We start from the raw sequence: 24,824 nt of genomic DNA, 5'->3' as shown, positions 1-24,824 counted from the left end.
TACTTTCACTACGATGTAGTAACATTTTCACTACACATGCAGTTCCTTTTTCTTACCTTTAAGGAATCAAAGCAGGCAATAACTCTTCCATTTTCAACCTGGCAACTTTTAGGGGGATGTGCAAATTTGCATTCTTCATCAGAGCGTGAACAAGTTCCCCTCTGAAACTGCCTGCACACTTCTAATGTCAGCCATTTTGTATCTCTTACAGGAGCAACATTCAAAGCCATGATGAGAAGCTGATTTTGAACTTGTAAGTTGCTGTCAGGTGAATTATGCTGAAGAAATTTCCAAAGCTAATGACAAAGGAAAACGAGGGGGGGGGGGTTGGAAATCAGAAAAAAAAACCCCTTAAATTATAATTGAAAAGGAAGTTAAAAAAACAAACAGTGGGGGACGATTAACGGCGTCCAACACACACAAAGCAGAACAAGCAGAGAAAGTTTATCAGCAAGCAGTCACTCATCAATCATTAAGTCCCGCTTGTAGACTTTTGGCTGGGAAAACACATGCTCAGTCGCATTTCTGTCTGTAAAACACGTGAGTTTGTTGATTATAATCACGGATGCACTGGTTTTAAGCCAAGGTCCATCAATGCAATGGTACTCCTTGATAGAATAGCAGTCCTCTGATGGTTGCGTGCCGATATTGATTAGACGAGAAAAGCAATGCAGTCATTTGTTCATGTTGCAGGAATAATAATAATAATCCTTTTTCTGCTTTCGGTTTCCCATCAACTAATTGGCAAATGGAGACAGCTGAGGTATCTTCTGCCAGGTGTAAGGTGAAGGCAATGTCTGGCTGGCAAAGACGGGATTTTGAGAACACGGGCGTAGCAGTCTTCGCTCGTAAAAGTGACTTGGCAAAGGCACTTTTTAAGTCACTGACCTGACAAAACAAATATAGCATCAGTTCATGTGCAACTCATTCAAATCAACATTATGAAACCTATAGGCCCTTTTTATCAGATATTATAAACATACAGCCAAAGTTCACTCTTTTTTTTCCAAAAAGACCCCAAAAATATTGTCCTTTGTGAAGTCACATGTGACAAGGGAATAACCAGTTGAAACACATACTGCAGTAATATTCCAGGCAGCAATCCAAAAGTTGGGAATGATTTAAATAGATGAATGTGGCAGACACAATAATTAGGCACGCTAGTTGTGAAACAATTCAATCAAATGTGCTTAGTCTCCAAAACTGTATACAAGAACCCGTTTCCATTAATTTATCACTTGGCCCTTCAGACTGTGTTACTACATTATAAGTTGTTACTCATTATTTGTTCTTCCTTAGAAATGAGGATGGTAGTATTCTGCTCAGATTTTTTGTGTCTCCCTCTATTTCTCTAGGGGGAAAAAAAAAAAAACCAACAAAAAATGTCATTACAAAATTATAGGAAATAAAACCTTCCATACGCAGACAATAGTTTTCCTGTTAACATAGAGGCTGTTGCATAAAGGCTTCATGAAAGGACTCAACCACCAAGTCACCATGCTCCAATGAGTCCTTTCGAATATGAGGCAGTCTTCATCTAAATATTCTTTTGATTTAATTAGCCTTTGTGTATCTCTGCAAATACATTCTTCAGCATCAAAACCTCAGATTCCAATATGGCACTTAAACTATCTGGGGACTACAAAATACCTAAGATGTTTTTTGGAAAAACAGATCTGAAAATCGAAGGGTTAGATACTACAAAAAATTTTAACCACTAACTTTATTTTATACAGAGACAGTGAAACCATGAATATGTTTCCTCCTATTCAGCTTCAAAGGAACACAACTTTTACTTTGCAAATACCAGCCAGAAACAGTTGATGGGTTATTTTTTGTGCAAGAAAAAAGAAAAGAGGAAGGACTGGAATAAGTGAGATTTTAAAATACGCCAATAAAACTAGTTCTAAAAACACTGTCAGCTTTTCCATGTCAGAACAATTACCAATCTGTGCTTGGATTCACTGGTCTTAATTGAAGTCAGTATTGTTAGTTAAGTGAGTAAGAATTACACACACCCAGTTGCAGGATCAGATCCCAGTTCTGACTTCTAGGTCTTCACATCAAAAGGCTTTTCTGCAACTTAGCAACGCTACCAAAAGGGGATTTACTATGTGACCAACACTTACAACAGAAATTCCTACTGTTAGCATGAATAAAGGTAGTGCAATGTTAATTGCTCAAAAATTCTGTTTTAAGCCTAATGTGCAATAAAATGGGTCTGGATGACACTTAGCTTTACTTGGTCATAAAGAACAACAAGGTGCAAGAGAATCAGTACATTTTGAAATAATTCTATGCAATTATAGTACAGTACATAAATTACAAACTCCACGAATTAAATATTCCATCAATGTTGTCTGAGAGCATCAATGAAGAATGAGATTAAGTTGAAAGCATACAAAGAGGTGAGAAAATACTCATAACTGATGAAAAGGAAAGAGAGGAGGAACGACAAGAAGAGCCTCTCCACAAGGGCTTATTGAGCTGATAGCTTGTTGGGCTGATGATTTAGCTGGCTAAATGCAAAAGAGGAAATACTCTCCCTAGAGCCACACATTCCAATTCAGAAATGTCAGTAACGGTTTTCAGTAATAGATGTAGGAGACAGATGGAAATTTTGGGAAAAGGGTAAATGTTGTACCGCACACTGCTGAAAGTCACAAGTAGTAATACTCTGCAGGGCTGCACACCATAAAATTGACAAAGCTGTTTCTCAAGTAGTAGGTGTTAAGACTGAAAAAAACCAGACACAGCATGTGGCAGCAAAGCAAACAGCACACAGTATAGAAATGGCAGTAGCCATGGTTTTTAAAAAATAAGTGCACAGCAGAATCACATACAAGATTTGTGAGACTACAGCAAGAATTCATACCAAAAAGCATTTGGGGTTGGAGAGTAGAGGACTGAAACACACTATCATCCTATTTCTTACCCTCATGCTACATGAAGATTTTCTAAAGAAAGGGAAGCAGGAAAAGTTTGTCTCAAAAATCCATGTCCTGTCAAACATAACAACGCTACCTGATTTCTCAAGAATCATCAGTGTGGCATCAGGCATCTGAGGTGCCTCAGGAGTTTCTACTGTTGCAAACTCAGGAGACAGAACTGAGTCCTTTCTGAAGGAGGCCATGCCTTCAGCAGGAGGCAAGTACAAACATGGTGAGGATATAATAATTTGGAGTGCTTCATCCCTACCACTTACATGACCTACGTGTTCACAACCACAGGCTGGGCAGCTGTCATACCTCCTCTGCCCATCACCTGCACCAGCAGGATGAAGGAAGAGCTGCCACCTTGAAAACCTGAACATGAGGGACACAAAATGAGAAGAAGGGAGAGAAAAGACAAAGCAGGGAATAAAACTGTGGGAGAAGCCAAGAAAAGTAGAATTCAACATACGAGGAAAGTGCCCAAGAGAAAGAAAAAATGGGAGAGAAAAGTAGGAAAAGGAAATGGCTGGTTGTGAAACAGAAAGGAAGTGAGAGACTTCCTAGGAAATGGAAGAAAGATGGAGAAAGGTTGTGAATACTAGAAGAGAGAGGGACAAAAAGAAATTTTAGAAGGAAAGCAGAAGAGACTGTGGTTACAGGGAAAAATCCAACAGTTTGAGAAAACAGGGAAGTAAATGAGGGGAAAGAATGGAATTTACATAAGAAAATACAACAACAACAATAATAATCCTCTATAAAATGCCTGCCAGGTCACACACCATTATTAACACCATAGCTTACCCTGACCTTGTGTGTTGCAAAATCCACCCGTCTGGAAAAAAACAGTGGCTCCAGCAAATGCAAACTCTGCTCTTCTTCTCACGATTTCTAATTGTGTCCCAACATATCAGACAAAGGTAGATGTCCTGACAAAACCAATGGTACCTCACCAGCATAAAGCCCTCAGCACCAAGTGTCCCTTATCCTGGCAGAAGCTTTTGTTTGCTTGATAGTTCTGTTTAGTTGTTTTGTTGTTACCATCATTAATGATCTCAGCTGGAGACAACACTCCCCACTATAGCTAAACAAACTACCAAACTTACAAACAAACAACTGAGCTGCAAAATATTCTTACTGAAGATGAAGAAAGTACTCAACATAAGAACAAATTCTTTTTGTCTTTTTGCAACTATTACTGTTTCTTTTCAGTCTCTCACACAGTTGAATCGATGGAATTGATCAAGAATGCACACTTACAAATGCAGTTTTTCCTAGGTTAAGTGAAAAGAAATTCATAGATACGTATTTGTAAAAGCTATTTGGCTTTGGATCCCTTTTAGGATAAGCATCACTTCCCTTTCACAGAAAGCTAGCCAGGCATAGGAGTAGAAGGCCTTTCTTATGGTTAAAAAAACCCCCCTTTTAATTATTAAACAAGACAAAGCACACAGACACTAGAAGTCCACAGAAAAAGTTCTCAGAGAAATATGGGGCAGACAGCCTCATCTTTGAGAATTGCAAGTGAATACAATGCCCTGCCCTATTACAAACCGGTTGGATCTTTCAGCTGGAAAATAGAAGCTCTTGCTATCTACAAAATATGAGGTGCTTTGGTACAGTAGTTTTACTTATCAGCCAGATTATGTGGCAATGGATTTTGCAGTATCTGTCTAACGGCAAAGCTGAGACTTCCTGGACATGATGTATTCATGCTTCAGTAGATAACGTAGTAATGAGCAAAGACCTCATCTTCAAAAATCATGTCTGCAGATTATGACTTCCAGTAAAGGAGCACAGTCTTCTACATGGTCTCACCACAGATCTCTAGAGGAGCCACTAAATCCACTCTAAAGGTGTTGAAACAGTTTTACACTTTTTGAGGTTTAAACATTCATTACATTAAAATCTTCAGTAAGAGATGTCAACAGTGGAGGTCAATTTGTTGCTCCTACTGTCAAAATTTATCAACATGATCTATATATTTCTCCTATTAATTCACCAGAAATTCAAGAATTAAGAAGTTAGAAAACCCTCAGCTGTACTTAAAGGGGACTGTTCAGTTTGAAGTATATAAATTTTTCTTTCCCAGACAGAAAAGATGCACTAAATATATTTATCCTTACAAGTTTGATAATTTGTAAACAATGCTCTGTTTTAAAAACAAGGAAACAAAAACCAAAACCAAAACAGCCCCCAAACCCGGAAGGCTCACTATGCTGCGAAAGCAAGGTGAGACTTCTCTAGGTCACTAGCAGGGAGAAACATGTTGACTTACAGACTGCTGCCCAAATTCAATTAAACACAGGAACTCAGGTGGGAAAAAACTCATCTTCAGGACCTATCTACAGCCACCAAAACTGACCTGTTGGATACTCCAATGTCAAGACAAAGTATTGAGAACTTAGTTTTCAAACCCAGCATGCATATACTGCCACTCTTCAGAGACAAACTGTTTTCTTAGCCAAATGTGAGATCTTTTTCAGAAAGACCAAGGTCAACTCTCTAACCCCAGGGAAACGATACTGTACAATTTTTAGCCCTTGGCCCAAAGCAGGTTGCTGCTACAACTTTTATCCATTTACACATAAACAAAAACTCATGCTGCTTTCTCCCAGAAAATCATGTTCATAGTCTTAAATTTCAGAAACTTTTTTAACAAAGGAACTATAACAATGACCCTACAGGAGACACCAGGCCGAAAGAATTTAATGCAAAAATTTTAAGGTCTGGCTGGAAGCAGCAGAAAACAGGCTCTCTATCCTTAGACAGCATTAACCATAAGCATCACTGGCTTCACACTCCACAGCATTAGTTCATAAGCCAGCAATGTCTTGACCACATACTACTTTAACTCAGATTCTCATGATGTTCCATTTTGTTCAGGAAATAAACTGACCTCTTAGAAATAAATAGTTTAGCCACTTCTTTCAGCCTGGACTTACTAGTTTTGAATCAGTGATTTTACCTGGGTCAGATGACGTGGAACGAAACACAACATTCTCCAGATGCCTCAGGACATCTGAAAACACAGATCAACCAATGTGCCTCACCCCACAGATGCATCTTCAGACTACTGACAGGAACAGTGTTCCTCTGAAAAGCTGCTGCCTCTTCAGCAGTTGACCTATTTGCAAAGCAAACTTGCTTTGCATTTCACTATGTTTACAGACAAAACCCAGTGGAAAGATTCCCTGCATAAGTTTAACATACAGGAATGCTTCTGTAGCCAGATGAAGTTACATATCCTGAACATACACAATGGAAATAAGGATATTTGAAGACTTGACAAGTACTGAACCCTCACCCTTATTCCAGGAAAAGGCATTCAAATCCCACTAAGTCATACCTCTGGCTTGCAGCTGCATAGTGGACTCCACTTTCAAATCATTCAGGACACAGACATATTTAGGAGGCACTGCCAGGTGCTTTAGTCCAAAAGACGGTGGAACTTTGCTTCCGTTTTTCAACTAAATCTCATTGTTACACTCTTAAATGTCCTTTTTCCCCCTATTGTTTTTGCTTTAAATAATGTTGAAGGCCACCAAACATAAGATAAGCTGCCCAGTAAAGGACAGCCACAACCCCACAAGCTCACTCTAATGTTGCTTTAATTCCAGCTACTTGCTATTTCCTTGACTCCCCTGTGAAGTTCTCTCTTGAGCTCCCCCAAACTCCCCGCTGAGGAAAGCAAGACTGCAGCTTAATCCCAGGCTACAGCTGGATCCGTTCTGATCTGCCTCATCAGGTACAGAACAACACAACAGCATAATGCCCCCTGCCTCACACGTGCCGGTCAACTCAACAGAGACATGGTCACCTGCTCATGACCCACTCCTGATGGAAAAGGAAGCTGAGCAAGCAGGACAGGGCAACCCAGCTGCAGCAGGTCTGCCTCCTCTTTGCAAGCTCCTTTAGCTGCAGTGCTGTATGCCACAAGACATGCTCCCTGTCCTGGAAAGCAAGGCTGGCTCTCAGGCACCACATGCTAACTTAGGCCTTATTGTGTAAGAGCCTTCACTAGCCGATACAAAGAGGATCCTACGTCAAAAGATGCCAATATGAATTAAATAAAAAATATTTATGTGACAGCCAGCATGCTTGTAAATAACATTTGAATAAACTACATCTTAAAGAAAGAACATGCAGGCGATTCTCCTGTGGTGGATAGGCTTTTCTCATCCCATCAGCTTTCCAAACCAGGGAAACAGGACAAGAAGTGATCCAACAGTACAGAGGCATCATTCACCAGTACTATGCCAGCTTTGTGTTCTTCTCTTTATACCAATTTCTAATATTCATCTTTTTTATATGTACCCTTAAACTAAATATCTAGTAACACAGGACAATGCACAGTAGTTTAGTAGTTGTCTGCATAGTTACGTAAAAAGACAGCACTAAAACCAGATTCAAGCTTTTGGCACCCCTCTGAACTGTTGTGGAGTCACAAAAAATATTAATCCCTAAATTCATGAAACCAGAGAAAATAGGACAGGTTTCCATGAAACATCATCCACTCTTCGACAGCAAATATGAACGCGAAATCTTTCTGTCACCATAACATTTTTAAGAAGAGCCATTCAATTACAGCAGATAGAGCATGATGAATGCATTTTCTTCTATGAATTTCAAACTTACAAAACTTACGAACATTTCTTTAATCACGTTCAGGGTTTTTTTTCCACTTAAAGATGTTAAGCAGCTCCCATGCGGCATTGAGGAAACCAGTATTGCTCAAATGAGGAAGAAGCCAGAATTGCCATATCAGGGAAGCAGACCACTTGTTTGATCAGGTGACTGGTAGCCAAAATACTAAAATTCTAATCTTGGGTCTTGTATTAATTCAACATGAACCAGTTAAAGTCAGAAGTGTCAGGACTTACAAAAAATCTTTATTTATTTTATTTGCTTGACTTGGAGATCAACTATTGCAACATCTCTTTGCCTATTATACAACCAGTGATGAACACTTGTGAACTGTAATTCAGATGCACACTTTACACAGAGACGATCCTAACTATTTTATTTAAGCTGACTGAAGTCCGGGGACAGACTAGAAAACACCAGTCTGCTTTATTTAAACTGAGCATGACCTTCAAATCAGTTTTGCTAAATGAGCCATGTTTTCCTTGTCACAATCACTAATGTGCCAGGTTCAGGCTTTTTAGTATGTCCCCCACTATTTACAGTGTGGCAATGAGCTTCTTTATAAAACCTGCCGCTTCCCTTTGAAGCTGGCTTTACAATATAATAACACTAATGTCCTTTGTCCCTGGGGAAGTAGGTGAGGAGGAAGGTGTACCACTGACTGAAACAACCAACAGAGCCTGGGACCTTTTCAGCAACCCCACTGTACTACTTTGCTAATGGACCGTGAAATATTTCTGCTGAACTTTAGGTCAGTGGATGACTACAGCCCACAAGAGTATTTTCTAATACCAAACCGCTTCAAAGTCATGCTGGAAAAAGTAATGCTTATTATGCTTCAGTTAAAATGCAATTGCAGAAAAGAGTTTTCATCTTCTAGCAAACAACTTTTGTTTTCATTCTACTCCTCCTCTCCTGGTTTGTACTTTCTCACTATTTTTGACTTAAACACTTTCTAAGTCCAAATTAACCTGATTTTATCCTCTGGGTGTATGAATTTTATACACAAAATTCTGTTCCCACCTTGACAAGAGGACAAAAGCAATTTCTGTTTCTGTGCCTCGGCAAGCAGAGTTAATCATCCCCGGCAGCAATGACGTTACCACTTGGCCTCTTGTGGACACAAATGTTTTGCTTTTGGCAGAGTGCAGCACGTAATAGCTATTAATCAAACCCAATTCCCCAGGAAAGGGTACCCCAGTGCATTAGGAGCTTCCACTCACACCCTGCTGCAGACATGCATTGTATTTATGGTTTTTTGGGACTGTAAAATATTTATAGATAAGTGTGCTCATGTACTGTGAAATTTTTATAGACTGGCATGGAGGGAACATGTGATCAAATGACTGTTCTCACCTGCCAAAGAACCGATAACATGCTGTTACACAGGAGCACAAGCTAAAAGGGCTCAGGCTGTTGTCAATTTTCTATTTTCCTTAGTCCAGTTTTGCTCTAAGACAAGAAGGCAGAAATCTTGCCGAGGTATTTGTTTATGTGACAAACAGCACCCCTTTGCACTGAAAGACAAGAGTATGTCCGAATAAACCAAGGACTGTATTCAAAATAATGACGAGGAATTCACAAGCTGCACATGTTTTAAGACTGCCAACAGCATTATTAACAATATACTCCAGCAAATTACCCAGCTCTGGGAAGTTGCATGGCACATCCAAACCAAGCTCCCGAGGCAAGGGCAGCAAGAGCACTACCTAATGCTGTTAACTCCGACTGCCTCTCAAGGGCTAAACCCATTCTGCAGAACAGATTTCCTACAGTAAATTCAAGCAGCATCACTGTTCTGAGATAAAATACCCGCAATCCTGTGCCATTTTCTCCACCTTTTACCTGAGTACAGGATAACAACACACACAAGGATGACCTTAGCAGATAAGCCAAAGAGTCCATCTTGCCCAAAATTCAGCCTGTGACTATGGCTTATACTCAATGTGTTCAGAGGAGTGCAGAACCAGGGCAGGCAGAGCGTGATAATTTCCATGAATTTTCTCCCAACAACCTGTAACTGATGTCTTTGTATTTAATAGGTCTCGCTGAATTTTTCTTCCATGGATTTCCTCAATCCCTTTTTCAAATGCTGCACTGTCAGAAATGTCCTTTATAATGTGCATGAAAAGTAGGATACCAACAGGAAGCCTGACTAGCTCTCACAATTGTTGACAAAAGCACAGACTCTCAAGAGAGGAGCATGGATATGGAAGGAAACACTTCAGGACTTCTTTGGAGATCCACAAAAATCTGAAAACCACATTTGGAGCAGGGGAGTAAGATGACTGATTACAAAAGCCTTCAAGAGAATCTATGTTGTTTTACCAGTACTCCTGAATGTGTTAAACTAATCCAGCAAAAGTGGAGCTGGAAGAAAAAGACTTTTAAAACCACTTTTACCACAAGAAGAAGAAACACCAAGACCCCTTCCTCTGCACACCAAGCTGCATCACCTAGGAACACTCCCAGAAGCAGGGATCTTAGCAACCCAACAGAGAAGGAAGAAAACCTGAGAGCCTGCCAAAAGGAGCCTAAGCAAGGCACTCTTGCATTCTGCCAGACCCAAAGCATTTCACAAGCATCTCAAACATATTTTGGAAGAAGCAACTTATCACAATGGCAAAGTGCTTTTGGCAGGGAAAAGAAAAACCTCAGTAGTGTCTTTAGTACTCAGAGGGTTGCCCAAGCAAGCTTTCATCAGAGTCCATTTTATCACAAGGATTCAATTCCCCTTTTGCTCCATTAGTAGTGTGCATGTAACACACAACACCAGTTTTATTTACTTCCAAAACTAAAGAAATCCTCATGATGCAGAACATATGCAAGCGCTTTACTGCTTAAGTATCTTACAGGACATACTGCAAAGCCTGATTAGGTGCCTATACCAGAATACTTCATATCTTACAGCAGTTAAAAAGATGGAACAGCAACCTAACTCTAAAGTCGCCTATAGAATAGCAGGCAGTTAACAAGTACCTTCAATGATTATTTATTTTTATATATTTTTAATAGTGTTTTTATACTAACATTCAGACAGTGGCTGAAATCTCCCACTAAAAGCCATTTTTTCAAAAACTCTTCCCAGTTAAGAAAAAAACAGATTATGGAGGTTTTAACATGGCCTTGAAGAAAAAAAGGTAGTATTTAACAGGCTGGTCTCTATTGGTCTCTTCTGAAGATAGGTTCCCTTTGTGTGTTGAAAACGGAGATGGCTTCCTAACTGATTATCTTTGGTCCTCTAAGGTGAATAAAGAAAATATTTAATAATGTTCCCTGTGAAGACGACAGTAAGAAACTTTACTTTCAAAATTCATGCATTTGTCCACAAGAAAAACAAACAACAAAAAACCCTGAACAAAACCAACATCTAAAGGCTACCTGTGTTGTATTTGACAATACATAATGCAAACTCATTCTTTCTGGAAAAAATAAATTTGCATTTAGTGAACCATTATTCAGTTGTAAAATAGCTGTCGCAAGTTTAGAAAGAGAATGATTTTCCCGAAAATTGTTTTGGCAACCGGTGGCAGAGAAGAAGAGAAGAGCTTTTCTCTTATGACTTGGAACTTCTGGTTAACGTCTGTTTTCCTGGAAGTCTTGAATACCTCTATTTAATCCTGAGGCAAATAACAGAGTTACAACTGGAAGGAATGCACAATAACCATCGGCAGACATTGTCTACCAAGCAAACTTTTTTTTTTTTCTCCTGAGCTCCAGGATGACGAATTTAGGGTTTGGTGTGCAGTGCTGCTACTGACCTTCCTTTTTGCTTGAGCACCAATTAAGAAGCACTGACCCAATAAAAATGGGTCATATTGATCTGTTGTTTTGATTTGTGTAACATGTCTCTCGCGGTCCAAAAAGCTCACCACCCATTGCCACTTGAAGAAAGTTACTTTTCAACTCAGTTTCATTTTAGAGAAATGAAAAAAAAAAAGAAAAAAATTCTTTTTTTTTTTTTTTTTAATTACAACTAAAAGGAGATCAAGTACTTTAACACAAAAAGGCTACACAGAAATAAATTCAGAAAGTTTATTGGCCTACAGTAAGGACAGTGGATGAGTTCATATTCATTTTTCTGCCATGTGTATAGTTCATTTGTCTGTAGGAGTAAGAGGATATAAACTACATTCAGGTTTCTGTAAGGGAAAAACCCTAAACCACAACAGAAACCTCCAGCCAACATCTTTGCAAAGCAACTTCTACATAGAGAGACTTTGTTTTAATTTTTCTTAGCTTAGAAGTTGAAAAGGTAATGGATTTAGGCAGCTGCTCTGACAGGTTAGGCAGCATTAGTCTGTTTCTCAGAGCCAAGCATGTCCTCACCTTAAATCAAAAATTTTCTCAATATTCAAATTACAGCCTCTATTTTAACTTAGCTATTTATTGTGAAGAGAGCAGAAGGAAAAAAAAAAAAGTCTTTAAAACGTTGAAAAATCAAGTGCTTTCACGCTTTGACACAATGAATTGCAATGTTTTGCAGTGAAAACTGAGCACACTTCCTATAAATGGTTTGACAGAGTCCTCTTCCAGACCTTTTTCTACTATCTCTGCTAACCTGTAACTGCAGAGATATCTCTATCCTGCTGGGAATGGCAGAGCAGGTAAGCACAGCCTGGCATTCCTCAGCACTTCCAAAGCAATGGAGATGCTTCTGACAGCTGAGCACAAGCAACTGGCTTCTGGCAAGAGACAGTTTTCAGCTCACATTGCAGAGGAAAATTTGGACTGGTTAAAGTAAGTCTTGAGATTTTTGTCCTTCTCAGAAGCTCAATTAATTTGTTGTAGTTCAAGCTTAGTGGAAAACGGATATTTAAAGAAACACTTTGTTTTGCACTTTACAATATGTATCACCTTGCATAACATCTGTGTTAAACCATAACTTAAGAGCTTCCTTTAACCATGCACAAATATCAACTTGATATACAACACTATTTTTGAAAGACAGTGTCAAAATTTCTGTGTTACAAAGTGAATAAATAGAAAAAAAAAAAAAAAAAATTGGATTTGGTCAAGTAAGTTACATCCTCAACACCACTCAGAGATAAAAACCCTATATAAACATAAGAAGTGGACTGTTGCTGTTATGCTTACACACATTTCTATGCCAAAAACAAGTTTTCAAAAATGTCTTAAACGTGTGTTTTGAATGTGCCTCATTTTAGCGCAATATTTGCTTGGCTTGTAAATAAGACCTTTCATAACTTCTAACCTTCAGCCTGTAAACGCTCTGGTCCCTGACACCTGGTAGGAACTCCTTCCATTTCATACATTTCCAGGATAAAACAGGTGAGACATAAAATAAAACTAGACCAGAAAAAAAAAAATTAACAACCTCACTCCTGGTCAAAGTTAATGCCCTCTAGTAATCCTCTGCAACTTTATGGGCTGCAAAGTTTGCACTACCAATATTTGGCTTTCACAGAGATAACCACTTTATAACAATGCACAGGTTCTAGAAATTCTGAAAACCTTGAATGGCTCTCCTCCACATTTATCCTTCTGCCCATCACCTGAAAGAACAGAAACCATGATAGCCCTTTATAGCAACTGAACAGGACTATCAACTACAAAAAAGTCAATAAAACCCCCTGAAAATAGAAAAAAAATCCCAATAAAAAACCCCCCAAATCAACCAACCAAAAACCCCCAGAAAACAAACACCCCCCCCCAAAAAAAATCCCCCCTAGCCCAACCACCCTTATAAAAAAAAAAAAAAAACCCCACCAAAAAACCCCAAACCGCCCCCCCCTCAAATTATACTCTGAAAAAACAGAAGAGAGACAACAAAGATGCAGTGGTATTCCAGTCTATGCTTTCTTACAAATAAAGTTCGTTAAATTTACATATTGGAGGCATGGTCAATTTAATTATTATGGTTCTACAAAGTTGAATGGAAATCCACAATTTAAGGTCCCATATTTTTTCACCAGATGAAGTCCATCAGGAAAACAATTAAAGAATAATCCTGCATGATGTATCCTGAATTTCCTAACTGCAAAACTGGAGTCAAAATAGCCACACAAATTTAAAAAAAAATATATAGTATTTTGAATCAGGAAAGTAGAAACCTGTCCACAAATTTTAATGTCCTATTTCAGGAAAATCATTTTTACCTCCCAATGAAGCACTTCAAAGATTATAATCATCACTTTTACCTTTCCCCTAAGTGCAAAGTATGTTGATGTTTTGGTGATTGGAAAACCAGACGGGTGAGATACAGGTGGTGATCTTCTCCAAAGCAGAACACTACTACTAAGTCTGTTTTAACTTCATCTCTGTTTAAGAAAACAACAACAAAAAAACCAAAACAAAAACCCAAACAAACAAACAAACAAACCACAACCCAAACCATCACGTATTGATTCCTATTACAAGAATCTTCTCTTCAAGAAGAGAACCCTACTACAGCACAGTTATCGCTTTCCCATTTCACTAGAAATCTGAAAACATCAAGTGCATTTCATAAAACTTTATCACCTACAAGTATGTTTACAAGCAACTGTCAGTTTTCATTAAGGAATACAATTCTGACAATGGTAGAGAAGAGCTAGGAAATACAAATCCTAAAAGCTCAAAATTAAGCAAAATGAAAGCAAGTTAATAATCTCATCTTTGCAACTTGATGACTATTGTAGAACTCAGTTATTGTGATGACTTAGGCCTTGGATGCTAAAGAAATTTAATTTAAAAGAGCAGCTAAAAGTGCTCAGCATTTGCAGACAGTATGAAGACTAAAGTCAGAGCAGAAGTTCACAACAAACTCACAAGATTAAATATCATGTTTTACTTCTAATAATATACTGTAATTTTCATAATTATGTTTGCCAGGAGAGTTTCCTTCTCTTCTTTGCAACAATAACCATAACCAATGAGACAGTTGGCAGTTAACATAAAATTTTTGCGAAGTCATACCTGAAGCCAACTCTGAAGAGTTACAAAAGGATCTCATGATAATGAGTTCACTGGGTGATAAAATGACATCAGTTTTAACATAAAGATAGGCACAACAATGCCTAGGTGAGGGAAAAAACAGACAAATAATGAATAGCAAAAACAACACTCGGTTCCAACAAGACACTGCTACCGAGGAAAGATCATGTGGACATCAGAGGCAATTTGATGAAGACTTCTGCAAAAATATTCAGGAGCTGAGTATAAACCAAGCAGAACATTTGGCACTATCAAAGGAAAACAAAAAAGAATTACACTAGTGTGTATAGTCATGGAGCATGTAACTCTGGAATGATAAAAGAGAGAGAGAACAGTAACAGCACCATCAGCACTGCGGAAAAAAGCTTACACGTTGAAAGAGGCAACAGTGAGGTTTTTGACAACAGAAAGAATACAAAATTCATACAGACTGATGATGAGGACGACCAGATTTTGACTAGGAGGCAGGGAGTGTTCAGTCATTTACCAGTGGGAAAGCCGTGGAAAAGACAGCTGTTTTTGCACACAGCAAACAGCACAAGAGTGAAATTAAATGGCAGGTGATGTGTTGAAAAATACCAACAAGTTAAAAAATAACTTTTCAATTAAAAATCAGATTATTTAAATAGTCATCAGAATCAACAATGGCTACTATTTGAGAAGGAATGTCCTCCTCAAAAGGCTTCTCACCCCTGGTAGTTCAAGCCACGTGCCAGTCAAGGCACTGCTGTCTTCTGCCTTCTCCATTTTCGAAAGGCAGCTCCTTACAAGCGGCCTAGTTCTGCAACCAAGACTGGCTACACATCCATAGGGACACACTGGTCCTCAAGCCCCACCACAAAAAAATCAACACTTTCATCTCCTATTTCAAACAAACATATTTCAGAGATGATAGACTCATCCCACCTGGCTTTGAGCACTTAAATGAGTCATTGGTGACTAAAAGCAGTATCTCCTTCACCCTCCTTGTGCCAAAGGGGAGACAAGCACCTGGGGCCACCATGAAGCCACCAGCCTAACTGGACAGACACAAGGACTAGCAGATGGATTCTGCCACTGTCTCTGGACTCCAGAGGAAAGATTTACCAGCTTGAGAGAGCAAACCCAAGCACAAACACGGCTGCTCTCAGGCCTTATTCTCTCGCCTTTCAGTTGTGTCCTCCTCCTCCTCAAGAAACTGGGGCAAGAAGCTGGGACAGAGCCAGAGTGAAAAAATGGAGAGATGAGAGGGACTGCATCCCTCCTGCCCTACAGCAGTGTCCAAGCAGTTCTAGCTCCACAGATGAGGTCCAGGCCCAGGATACAGATTCAGTTGCACATATCACTCTCCAGCTCCCCCCACCAAGAGGGATGTTGTGGCTTCTTACCACTTAGGACCTTTTACACCAAGGATTAAGCTGAAGGCTTGTTCCCTGCTGGCGTTTCCACTTCAAAGAGCTGCTACTGTGGATACTAAAGCCTTTGAAAGTGGCCTCACTGCACAGTCCTGAGCATTAAATGAGGTCTTTAAAAAAAAGGAGGGGGGAGAAAGTGGAAAGTGCACTGGCTTTGTAAACACATCAGTGGGGCCACTTTCATAGCCTTTCATACCATCTCCAATGTGACAGAGAAAATCTTAGAGTTTTTTAGCCACCACCCCAACCCTCATAAAATTATGGCAATAAAGCAATCCATCCCCCAAATGTTTCCCAGCATTAGCAGAGGGGAGCTAAAATACACAAGGGAATTGTAAAAAAAAAAAAAAAAAATACACACGAAGCAAAAAAGTTTTTAAAGACAAGCACTAGACTCCAGGACAGCGGCGCGCCGTGCTGCCAGAGCATGTTCAGCATGCCAATAAGGACTGCAGCACTGCAATCCCCAGCACCAGCAGCCCACGCACCGCCGTCCTCCTCTGCAAAAGCCTCATGCCAGCTGGAGGAGGTGCCCCAGGCCACACCACTTTTTGGCTGTGGGGTGAGGAAATGAGGGTAGGAAAGCTGGCATTGGTCTCCTCAGGGCAGAGAGAGGCTGCAGCAGGGGATGCTATGCCACAGGTGAACACAGCCGCCAGAGAAATCCCATACGCGTTATCACAGCCTCTTAAGTAAATAAGAGCGAGGCAGTGCTGAAGTCCTGAATCGTTAACTGGGTGCAGAGGTATGCTGCTGCCAGCAGTGAGTCTGCCTGTCCTGCCAGGGGCACAGCCAGAGGGGCCTGCTGACAAACCAAGGCAGCTCTAGGCTTGAAAGACGCATATAGCTGCTGATAACAGCACTGCAGATGGTCTGAAACGTGGAAGGAAATACCCGGAAAATATTTAAATGGACTAAAACAGGGCTTTGCTGTCCTACAAGGCAGCCACTTTACCCACCTTGACGTTAGCAGGAGTGTCCCACAGAGAGCTGCCAAAGGGGACTGAAGGCACAAACCTGACATGCTGAAACCCAACATTGAAATGTCATCCCTCTGAACAACGGAAAATAATGGAAATCCTGCCACTTGGAAATTGTAGGTTAGTTTTAGACTAAGTTCAAAACACTGCCCACGACACCTATAAAGTACATAAATCATGACAGACTGAGAAAATTAGGGACTGGGGGACTGAGCCATTCAACACACTGGAAGTATATATATCAGAGCAGTAGAGGAAAAAAAAACAAAAACAACAACATAAAATTCCTCAGAAACTCAAGTTACAAAGTACTCAGCCTGGATAGAAATGAACGCCAGAGAGTTAAAAAACCAAAAGATGATTTGCCAGGCCTCTTAGAAGTGATCATACATAAAAAAACACACTGAAAAGTTGCCTTCAGAATTCCCACAAAAAAAAAAGAAAAAGGCACTTCTAACCAAATCCCAACTTTCTCCTTCTATAAAACTACCATGAGAAAACATTTCTGCATCTTTTGTTACTTGTAGTCTCTAATTCTGCCTACTGTCAGAGGTGCTGTATTCCCTGCAGGAGAGAAGATTTTACAGCTCATGAACCTCCAGACTGACCTTGTCTCCATTTATGAGTTCAGCAACGTATGATACCCAGATCTTCCCAAAATGTTTATCATCCACTCAGAAACTGATGAAAAAAAAAATCATTGATCTAAACCAGAGAAAATTAATAGACTCTGATATGAACCATCTGTTCCCATTTCCTGATCCACTTCTTTATGCAACAACTGTATCACTTAATCCCTCCCACTGTCTCTATTAGCTATTGTTTTTGTAGTACAAAAATCGCCAAGATGAAAAATTATATTTTTATGAGTGTGTGTATATTATGTATGCGTGTATGTATTTGTGGAATGTATCTAGGTGTGAAAAAGAAGGAAGGAAAAGAAAAAGGAAAAAAAAAAGAAAATAAAAAGACTGTGAACCTCTGTGTTTATCAATCTGTTTACAGCTGAGCTCTTCTAACTGGCAACGTTTCAGGTATCACAAGCCCACCAAGTCCTTTGCCAGACTTACGACTCCAGGAATCCTACAAGTCTTCTGCAGAAGCAGCAAACTGCACACTGGCAGTTCTCAACAGCTTTAGTAATCATCAGTAGCACAAAGAATTCCCTACATAATTAGTATTTCTTTGTGTTAGTTATAAGGATTTTGCATATAATCCCCTGCTAGGTACGCTCTTCAATCTTCACAGCCCCAGACTTTTCCTTTTTTAGCACGCCTGAAATACTGAACTAAGGACCTGACATCGCCAGCATTATCAGAGAGAGAGCTCGGTGTTTTAACGGCCCGGTTACAAAAGAATAATAAAAATTGTGGTGGTTAAGAAGTTGGGAGATTCTAGAAAGAAGCTGTATAACTTCTTTCTCCCCAAGCACCCCCTACTCAAAATAGAGCCAAAAAGTTTGGTTTTAAAAGAAGACTTTTTAAAACGAAGACTCTGTATAACAATAACCAACAACTGTCACCGCATTTGCTAATAATGTACAAGGAGATTAGTTTAACTAGTCAAACAGTTAAACTGCTATTATTTGAACTAGTTTTCACCACTGACACCCTCCTGAAATGATTTTTATTTTCCTCAGGCTATAATTTCAGCCTGTTTATAGACCAGTTACATAGCACTGGTGCACATTAGTTAACCATAATACAATGTATTAAACATATCAAATTAGCTTCACAATCAAATGTTTCATAAAGAAAATACATACTAACAAATTTTAAAACAAGTGACTTAGTTCTCTTTTGCTAAAACTTTGTAACAGACATATTAATAAACAAAGAAAAAATAATTAGACTTTAAAAGAAGTGTCTCTTCCCTGGAAGAGAAAAAACAATCCTCAAAGTCAGAAATTGCCAGTAACATTAGGAAGCACAGCGTCACTAAGAGCCATCATGTGAAATTTAAATATTAGCAATGTGTTAAAACTGTATGCAAAATAATTAATAAATATTTTCTATTAAATACTTTTTCTTGTCTCTCAGTATTAGAAAACCTGAACATTTTCCAGAGCTTTTGCAAATAAACACAGTACAGATTATTTCTGACATACTTCTGAGCAACAGAGAAAAAGATACATTCACAGCAGAGGTGATACCCGTGAGTGCCGGAAATCCCACGCAACATTAAGAGCCATTTTTCATGCTCAGAAAAAAAAATAAAATTAAAAATGGTAGCACATAAATATCATACATTTCCGTAAAATGTACACTTACAAAATAAGAAGTTGATTTGGCTTTATAAATGCTCTGTTGTCAAGCACTATACTTCAGGACCTCTAACTCATTAGAAAATTATATCTTAGGAAAACAGAGTCATTCTAAACAAAGTAATTATTCCTTGAAAACAGACAGACTGCACACTGTCAGGTTACCACACTAACAGATCTGATGAAGCACACAAAGCATTTAAGCAGAAAAGATACTGCTAAATAAAAAGAGGTACCAGAATCTGGTCCAAAATACTTTTAATACAAACTATTTACATAATAAATGTAAATACAGAATATTTGGTACCACCTCTACTCTCCAAGACGAAGTTTCATTTACCTAACCATATAAAGTAGTAGAATATATGCACCTTGACCAGGAAATATATATTTTTAATCCTTTTGTCATTTGATTGTCTGTCAGTAGTTTGATACAAACTAATTGACTAAGCGATGAATGCAACTTTTCACTTTAGTAGTCAGGCATAACAAGGATAAGTCTATACATGGTGATCTTCAAGATATGGAAACCACACACTGAAATTATCTGGAAGTAAGAGACTGCCTCAAACCAGGAGACTGAAAAGTTTTCTCTGAAAGCTGTGCATGAAAATATCCGTATTTGCAAAAACTAAACACTCATCTCATATTCCATAGCTTGAAAAATATTATTGTACTTGATTCTAATTATCAGCCTTTGCCTCACATGCTTAACACAGTCTGCATACGAACAACACATTTAATTATCAATAGTGATAGAGTTAAACATACATCTCCATACCCTATGGACTTGTAATAATAATGCTCTGCATCCTGGCATGTGTTTCATTTGTTAGCAGAGCTTGAAATTCTCAGAAGACACAAGGTTGTTTTTACTTAGAAGATTGTAGCATTCAAAAATAACCGGTTCATAAACTGAGTATGTGTCAACAACCCAGCCACAGGTCTCTAGCAAGTACTTGGCCAGGGAGCAGGGAAGTCGTACCACCCTTCTCTGAGGAGGGTCAGCTGTGGGGAGTTGGGAGGTGACATCAGGAATTCCGAGTACATGCCCTGTACTTCTCCTTGAAAAATGGGAGGGGCAACAGGCAGTTGGTCTAGAAGGGCCTAGCTGCTGCAATACTGTTAAAACTAGTGTAACTCATTCCTAAGATAAAGGAAATGTTAAAACTTTCCCCCCAAAATTACATCATTGATTTTGGTTTTTTTTACGCAGCAAAAGGCTCTTCTGCCTGATTTCTCTTTAAGAAAATGATCTTTAGTCTTCCTCAGTATGTACACTTATTTTTTCTATCAACATCCTATCCGAATTTAAGTATCTATAGGCAACGTGCATGGCCATTACAGGATAAATAAGAAGACAACATCTGCTTGTTGTTTCACCAGCTGTTAATCTTAGGGGAAAAAAAATTTAAAACCCAACTATATTATATACTGCACATATAAATGATGCTGCTATAACACTACTGAAGTCAGCATGTTAATTCAGGTCACTAACCGGGTGACATCCTGAAAGGTACTGGGCACCATCAATGTGCATGGCAGTCTGAGAAAGTTGAAGAGGTCTCAGCATATCACAGGATGAGGAAATGTTCTCAGAGCCCTCTTGTAACATGGTGGTAAAGTTTGCTTCCTATCTAATACATAATAATAACAACTTAAAAACTACTCTGTTCTTCCAGAATTTTACAGACTTCTGCCTAAATATCTCTTCCTTCTCTCTAGAGCATTTAACATAAATCTTCCCCATTCCTTCCTGAGGCTCCTCCTCTGCAAGAAAGTTGATGTGCCTTAGCACAGTGAAATCATTGCTCTAAAAGCCAGCCTGCTCATTAAATTATTCTGCTAGCTGTGTGTTCTCTCATTAAAAATGTATAAAGATCAGATAATTGCAGCACGTATTATTAACCTTGTTTTCCTTGTTTTCATGTACAGGTTCAGTTTTGCTGCCTAGACAAAGACCTGGAAAGGGCAATTTTCTACAATAAACTACAGTAAGCTAAACTACGATATGAAAAATTCCCCCAGTTTTCATTGAAGAGCACCAGGAATCACAGCGCAGTCAAAAACACCCATACTTTTATAACAGGGAAAAATACTGTAATCTCATTGTATACCCCTACAAATCTAAAACAGGCAGTCTTGGCTTTAGTTAAAGCTTCTGATAGGGAATTATTTAGATCAGCCAGTCTAATTCACCTAAATCTTCAAACATAGCTGCTATAAACTTCAGATTTCCAGGCTGACTCCTTCTCCTTCTTAAAGCTAGGCTGCACTTCCAGACAACAACCCAGCTAAAAATCCAATTAGGGTAGCAGCACTTCTGAAACACACTGACCTATTTCTTTTTTCGTTTGCTTTAATATGCATATACTCGTGCTCTATTTCTGAAGAGAGCTATTTACACTGGAAATTAATACTGTTTGAAAACAAGTTACCATAAAATCCACCTATTTCACCCAAACAGAATCCATTCACGGGAGAAACAGTGTTTCCCCGACTCCCCCAAGCAACACACATACAGTATGCAGTATACTGCAGCAAACTCTTGAAACATTCGATAAAAGACAACAATTCTCCTACCTTGTTTAGCCCTGTCTATTCGACACATTCCCAATGTGAACAGGGACATCTGATATAAACAAACAGCCATATCTTTTCCATCGCATCATGGCAACTAATTCCCACATGAAACGATGAGCAGCCTGTAATGTTTTGGGTTTTTCTCTCTGAAAGCCTTGTGACTTATCTGGGGATTTTTTCCTCAGATGATGAAGCAAACACACAGCCTAAACTCTGTTGCTGAAAGACTGCAGCCCTTCCTTCTCACAGAGCCCTCCCAGCATATGGCAGCCAATCACACCCAGCTTCGTCAGCCCTACTGCTCTTAAACTGATCCTAACGGGATGATTGACACAGCAACACAGCACTTCTAATGTGTAAAAACAATGCATCCATACCAATGAAGCAGGAATTTCCCTCGCACAGGGAAGGAGTTTTACTGGTGAGGCAAAGCGAGAGCTCCATGGAATAACATACGCAGCAAAACAAACAACTCCCTTTCCCTCCACTGCAACAGCAGCTTCAGCATTTCTTGTACAAGGATTTTCAAAGCTTTTGCTAATCGTAAACGCGTGCAAAAACAACATTTCTGAAACTGCAAAACTGCAGTGGTGCTGTTTTGTTTGTAAAGGTGAGACATGCACCATAGTAAATCAAACCATCTATCTTTTATTTTAACATGGAGGCAAAACACTCTGATTCAGGCAGTAATATTCTCATTTTAATACTGCATAATCTTATGTGCAGTGTCTGCATTTAACAGCAACACAACCGTAACATCTTTTCGATTATTTCAGACCGGTTGTTAGGGACTGCAGGTTTGGGATGCTTCTCAATGAAAACACAATCTATATGATGGTGTTTTAATTCATATCCGTGGCAGACAAATCCAATCAGCAGCATCTAAACTGAAGTCCATGCAATTAGCTTGCAACTGATGTTGATTTGTGTCAAGGCTCTGGCATAAGCACTACAATACCAGTTGCCATTTTCAAGTCAAGCTGTGGGCAGCTCAACACACTTGATACACAAGGTCTGCTGTCAACCAGTTTTCCTATAAATTTTTCTAAAGTTTTAAAACATGAGAACAAAGCAGCCAAGGATTATTAAACAAGAGTTGCAATTAAGAAAAATACAAAAAGGAGCTTAAGCTGAAAGTCAATCTTTATCCAAAAAGGGATAAAGATTGCAGTGCAACAGTACTTTAGGCAGCAGTTTAGGCAATTCAAGCCATTACACAAAAAATGTGTAAAATGTGTTCAAAATGCCACTAAAAGTTTAGAAATATGAATAGACAAGAGGAAAACAAAGCTCTCATTCACTGGCAGCTCTGTCCCAAGGCCCCATTGTTTCCTGTGGACTATTTTGCATATTATAAACACAGCTTCCCAAAAATCTATTATTCCTCTATCTAGCAAGCAGCAATTCTCCTTTGGGCTCGACCATCTCCCACACAATTTGTGAAAACCCTCCCCTTCCAGGCATGGCTGAAATGGGCTCCTGCCAAGAAGGCTCCTGCCAGCCAGTCCGTACTTTCTGTTCAATCACCCCCCTCCATTCTTCTCAATTCTGCCCTATATTAAAAAAAAAAAAAAAAAAAAAAAAAAAACCAAACCAAAACAAATAGTTGATTCTGGTGGGTTTGAGAGACCCTGGGGACAAGGGTGGTAACTCCACCCATTATTAAGATGGCTTGGTGCATCTAGTCAGGATTTTCCACATTCTTTTGACTCTGCCAAACTTCAGTTGCCCTTGTTAAAAATTTTCCATGCTGGACATCTGCTGCAGGATTTATTGACTTTACTGCCAAAACACAGTTTGCCTATTTCTGAGATAGCCTAGACAAAAACATGTTGCTCTGCTATCCTTCTAACTCACCGGGGAACTCTGGCTCCTCTGCCCATGCTGGGGCAGCCTTGAAATTTGGCAAAGTGCTGATCCCTAGCTTTTTTGATGTTGTTTTTGAGGGTGGTATTTTAATATATCGAGGTTTTCTTTATGTTTTGTTACGCACGTGAAAATATTTTCTATTTGACAAAGCTTTAAAACCTGCTAATATTCAGCTGACTGACAGCATCTTTTTAATTTTTGTTTCTGATCCCTGCAGTGCAAATCTCGGAAAGCGTTCTGCAGTAAGCGTCCGATTCCTTCAGCCATCCGTCCATATGTGGCTGGAACGGCACCAGCCCCACAGTGCGACTGAGCATGTAATGGGCTCAAGTTACAGGAGATTAGCCGGATTTCCCCTGTAACTGCTGCTCCCATCTGCCAGAGACCAGACATTGGAGCTGACAGCAGGAAGACAACCTCGCCTGTTGCTCTCATGACCCTTCGGCTGGTGGCCCACGGACGTGCGTGAGACAAGCCCTTCAGAGCGCACTGCGCAGGGGGTGTCAGAAAGGTCAGGTGGGCCAAAACATGGCATGAGGCTGGGCAGAACAAGGAGAGAGTGATGAGAGGGAAAGGGAGGAAGAGATGCAAGAGCTAGAGTCTGGCTGGACTAGTCAAGCAGGTTACAACGTAGAAGAAGATGGTGCCTCTGCCAGACAAGGGAGAGTAAGCAGCGCAGGCAGCACCAGTCAGCAGGAGCCAGCCACCCTCTCCACAGACCACAGGCACATTCTTACCACAACACCCACCCAGAGCTTCTGCGGCACATTAGTTCGCTCCAAAGGAGGGAGGAAACTTGCAAGTTCCCTCAACTGTTCCCCGCCGCAAACCCAAGGCAAGTCACTAACACAACTCCTGAAAAGGCACGGGGCTCAGCACTGCCTGCACAACCCAATTTCAAGTGCCACTGCTTCACAGTGCACACACTGGTCTACAGCCACTGCAGAGCTTTAACTGCAGTCAAATGGGGCTGGGGTGCTTCCAGACAGCATTCCTAGGACTCCTGAAACACAAACACAAAACCAGCAGCCACACACCTACCCAGATCCTTGTGTGGGTTATGTTATAGGTTCTCCCATGACAAAGGATCAGAAGACCCTCAACTCAATTGGGCATGCTGAAAATACATCACCTTCCATTGTGAACCCTTAGCTAAGACCCATCAAACAGAAAATATATGCTCTCTCTCAAAAATGGCCTGAGTAGCACCATAGTAAGGCAT

General features: G+C 39.7%; 1 protein-coding gene across 7 annotated transcripts in view; it reads right to left on the bottom strand.

Annotated features, from left to right (window-relative positions):
* MBNL2 (muscleblind like splicing regulator 2) overlaps positions 1-24,824 on the bottom strand; it is a 107,347-nt gene that overhangs the window by 68,945 nt on the left and 13,578 nt on the right. For 6 of the 7 annotated variants that reach the window (XM_066176371.1, XM_066176374.1, XM_066176369.1 and 3 more), the window contains exon 2: positions 57-888. In XM_066176371.1, coding sequence (XP_066032468.1) covers positions 57-230 — 174 coding nt within the window. In that variant the 5' untranslated portion in view covers positions 231-888. Of the gene's footprint in view, positions 1-56; positions 889-21,733; positions 21,941-24,824 lie in introns of those variants that run through there. The other variant, XM_066176370.1, reaches the window with a different exon arrangement.

The sequence above is a fragment of the Chamaea fasciata genome, unplaced genomic scaffold, assembly GCF_029207755.1.
Source record: "Chamaea fasciata isolate MVZ Bird 193981 ecotype frontalis unplaced genomic scaffold, bChaFas1.0.hap1 SCAF_2, whole genome shotgun sequence".
NCBI lineage: Eukaryota > Metazoa > Chordata > Aves > Passeriformes > Sylviidae > Chamaea > Chamaea fasciata.
The sequence above is the reverse complement of the archived record's forward strand: the minus strand, read 5'-3'. Positions and strand labels throughout refer to the sequence as shown.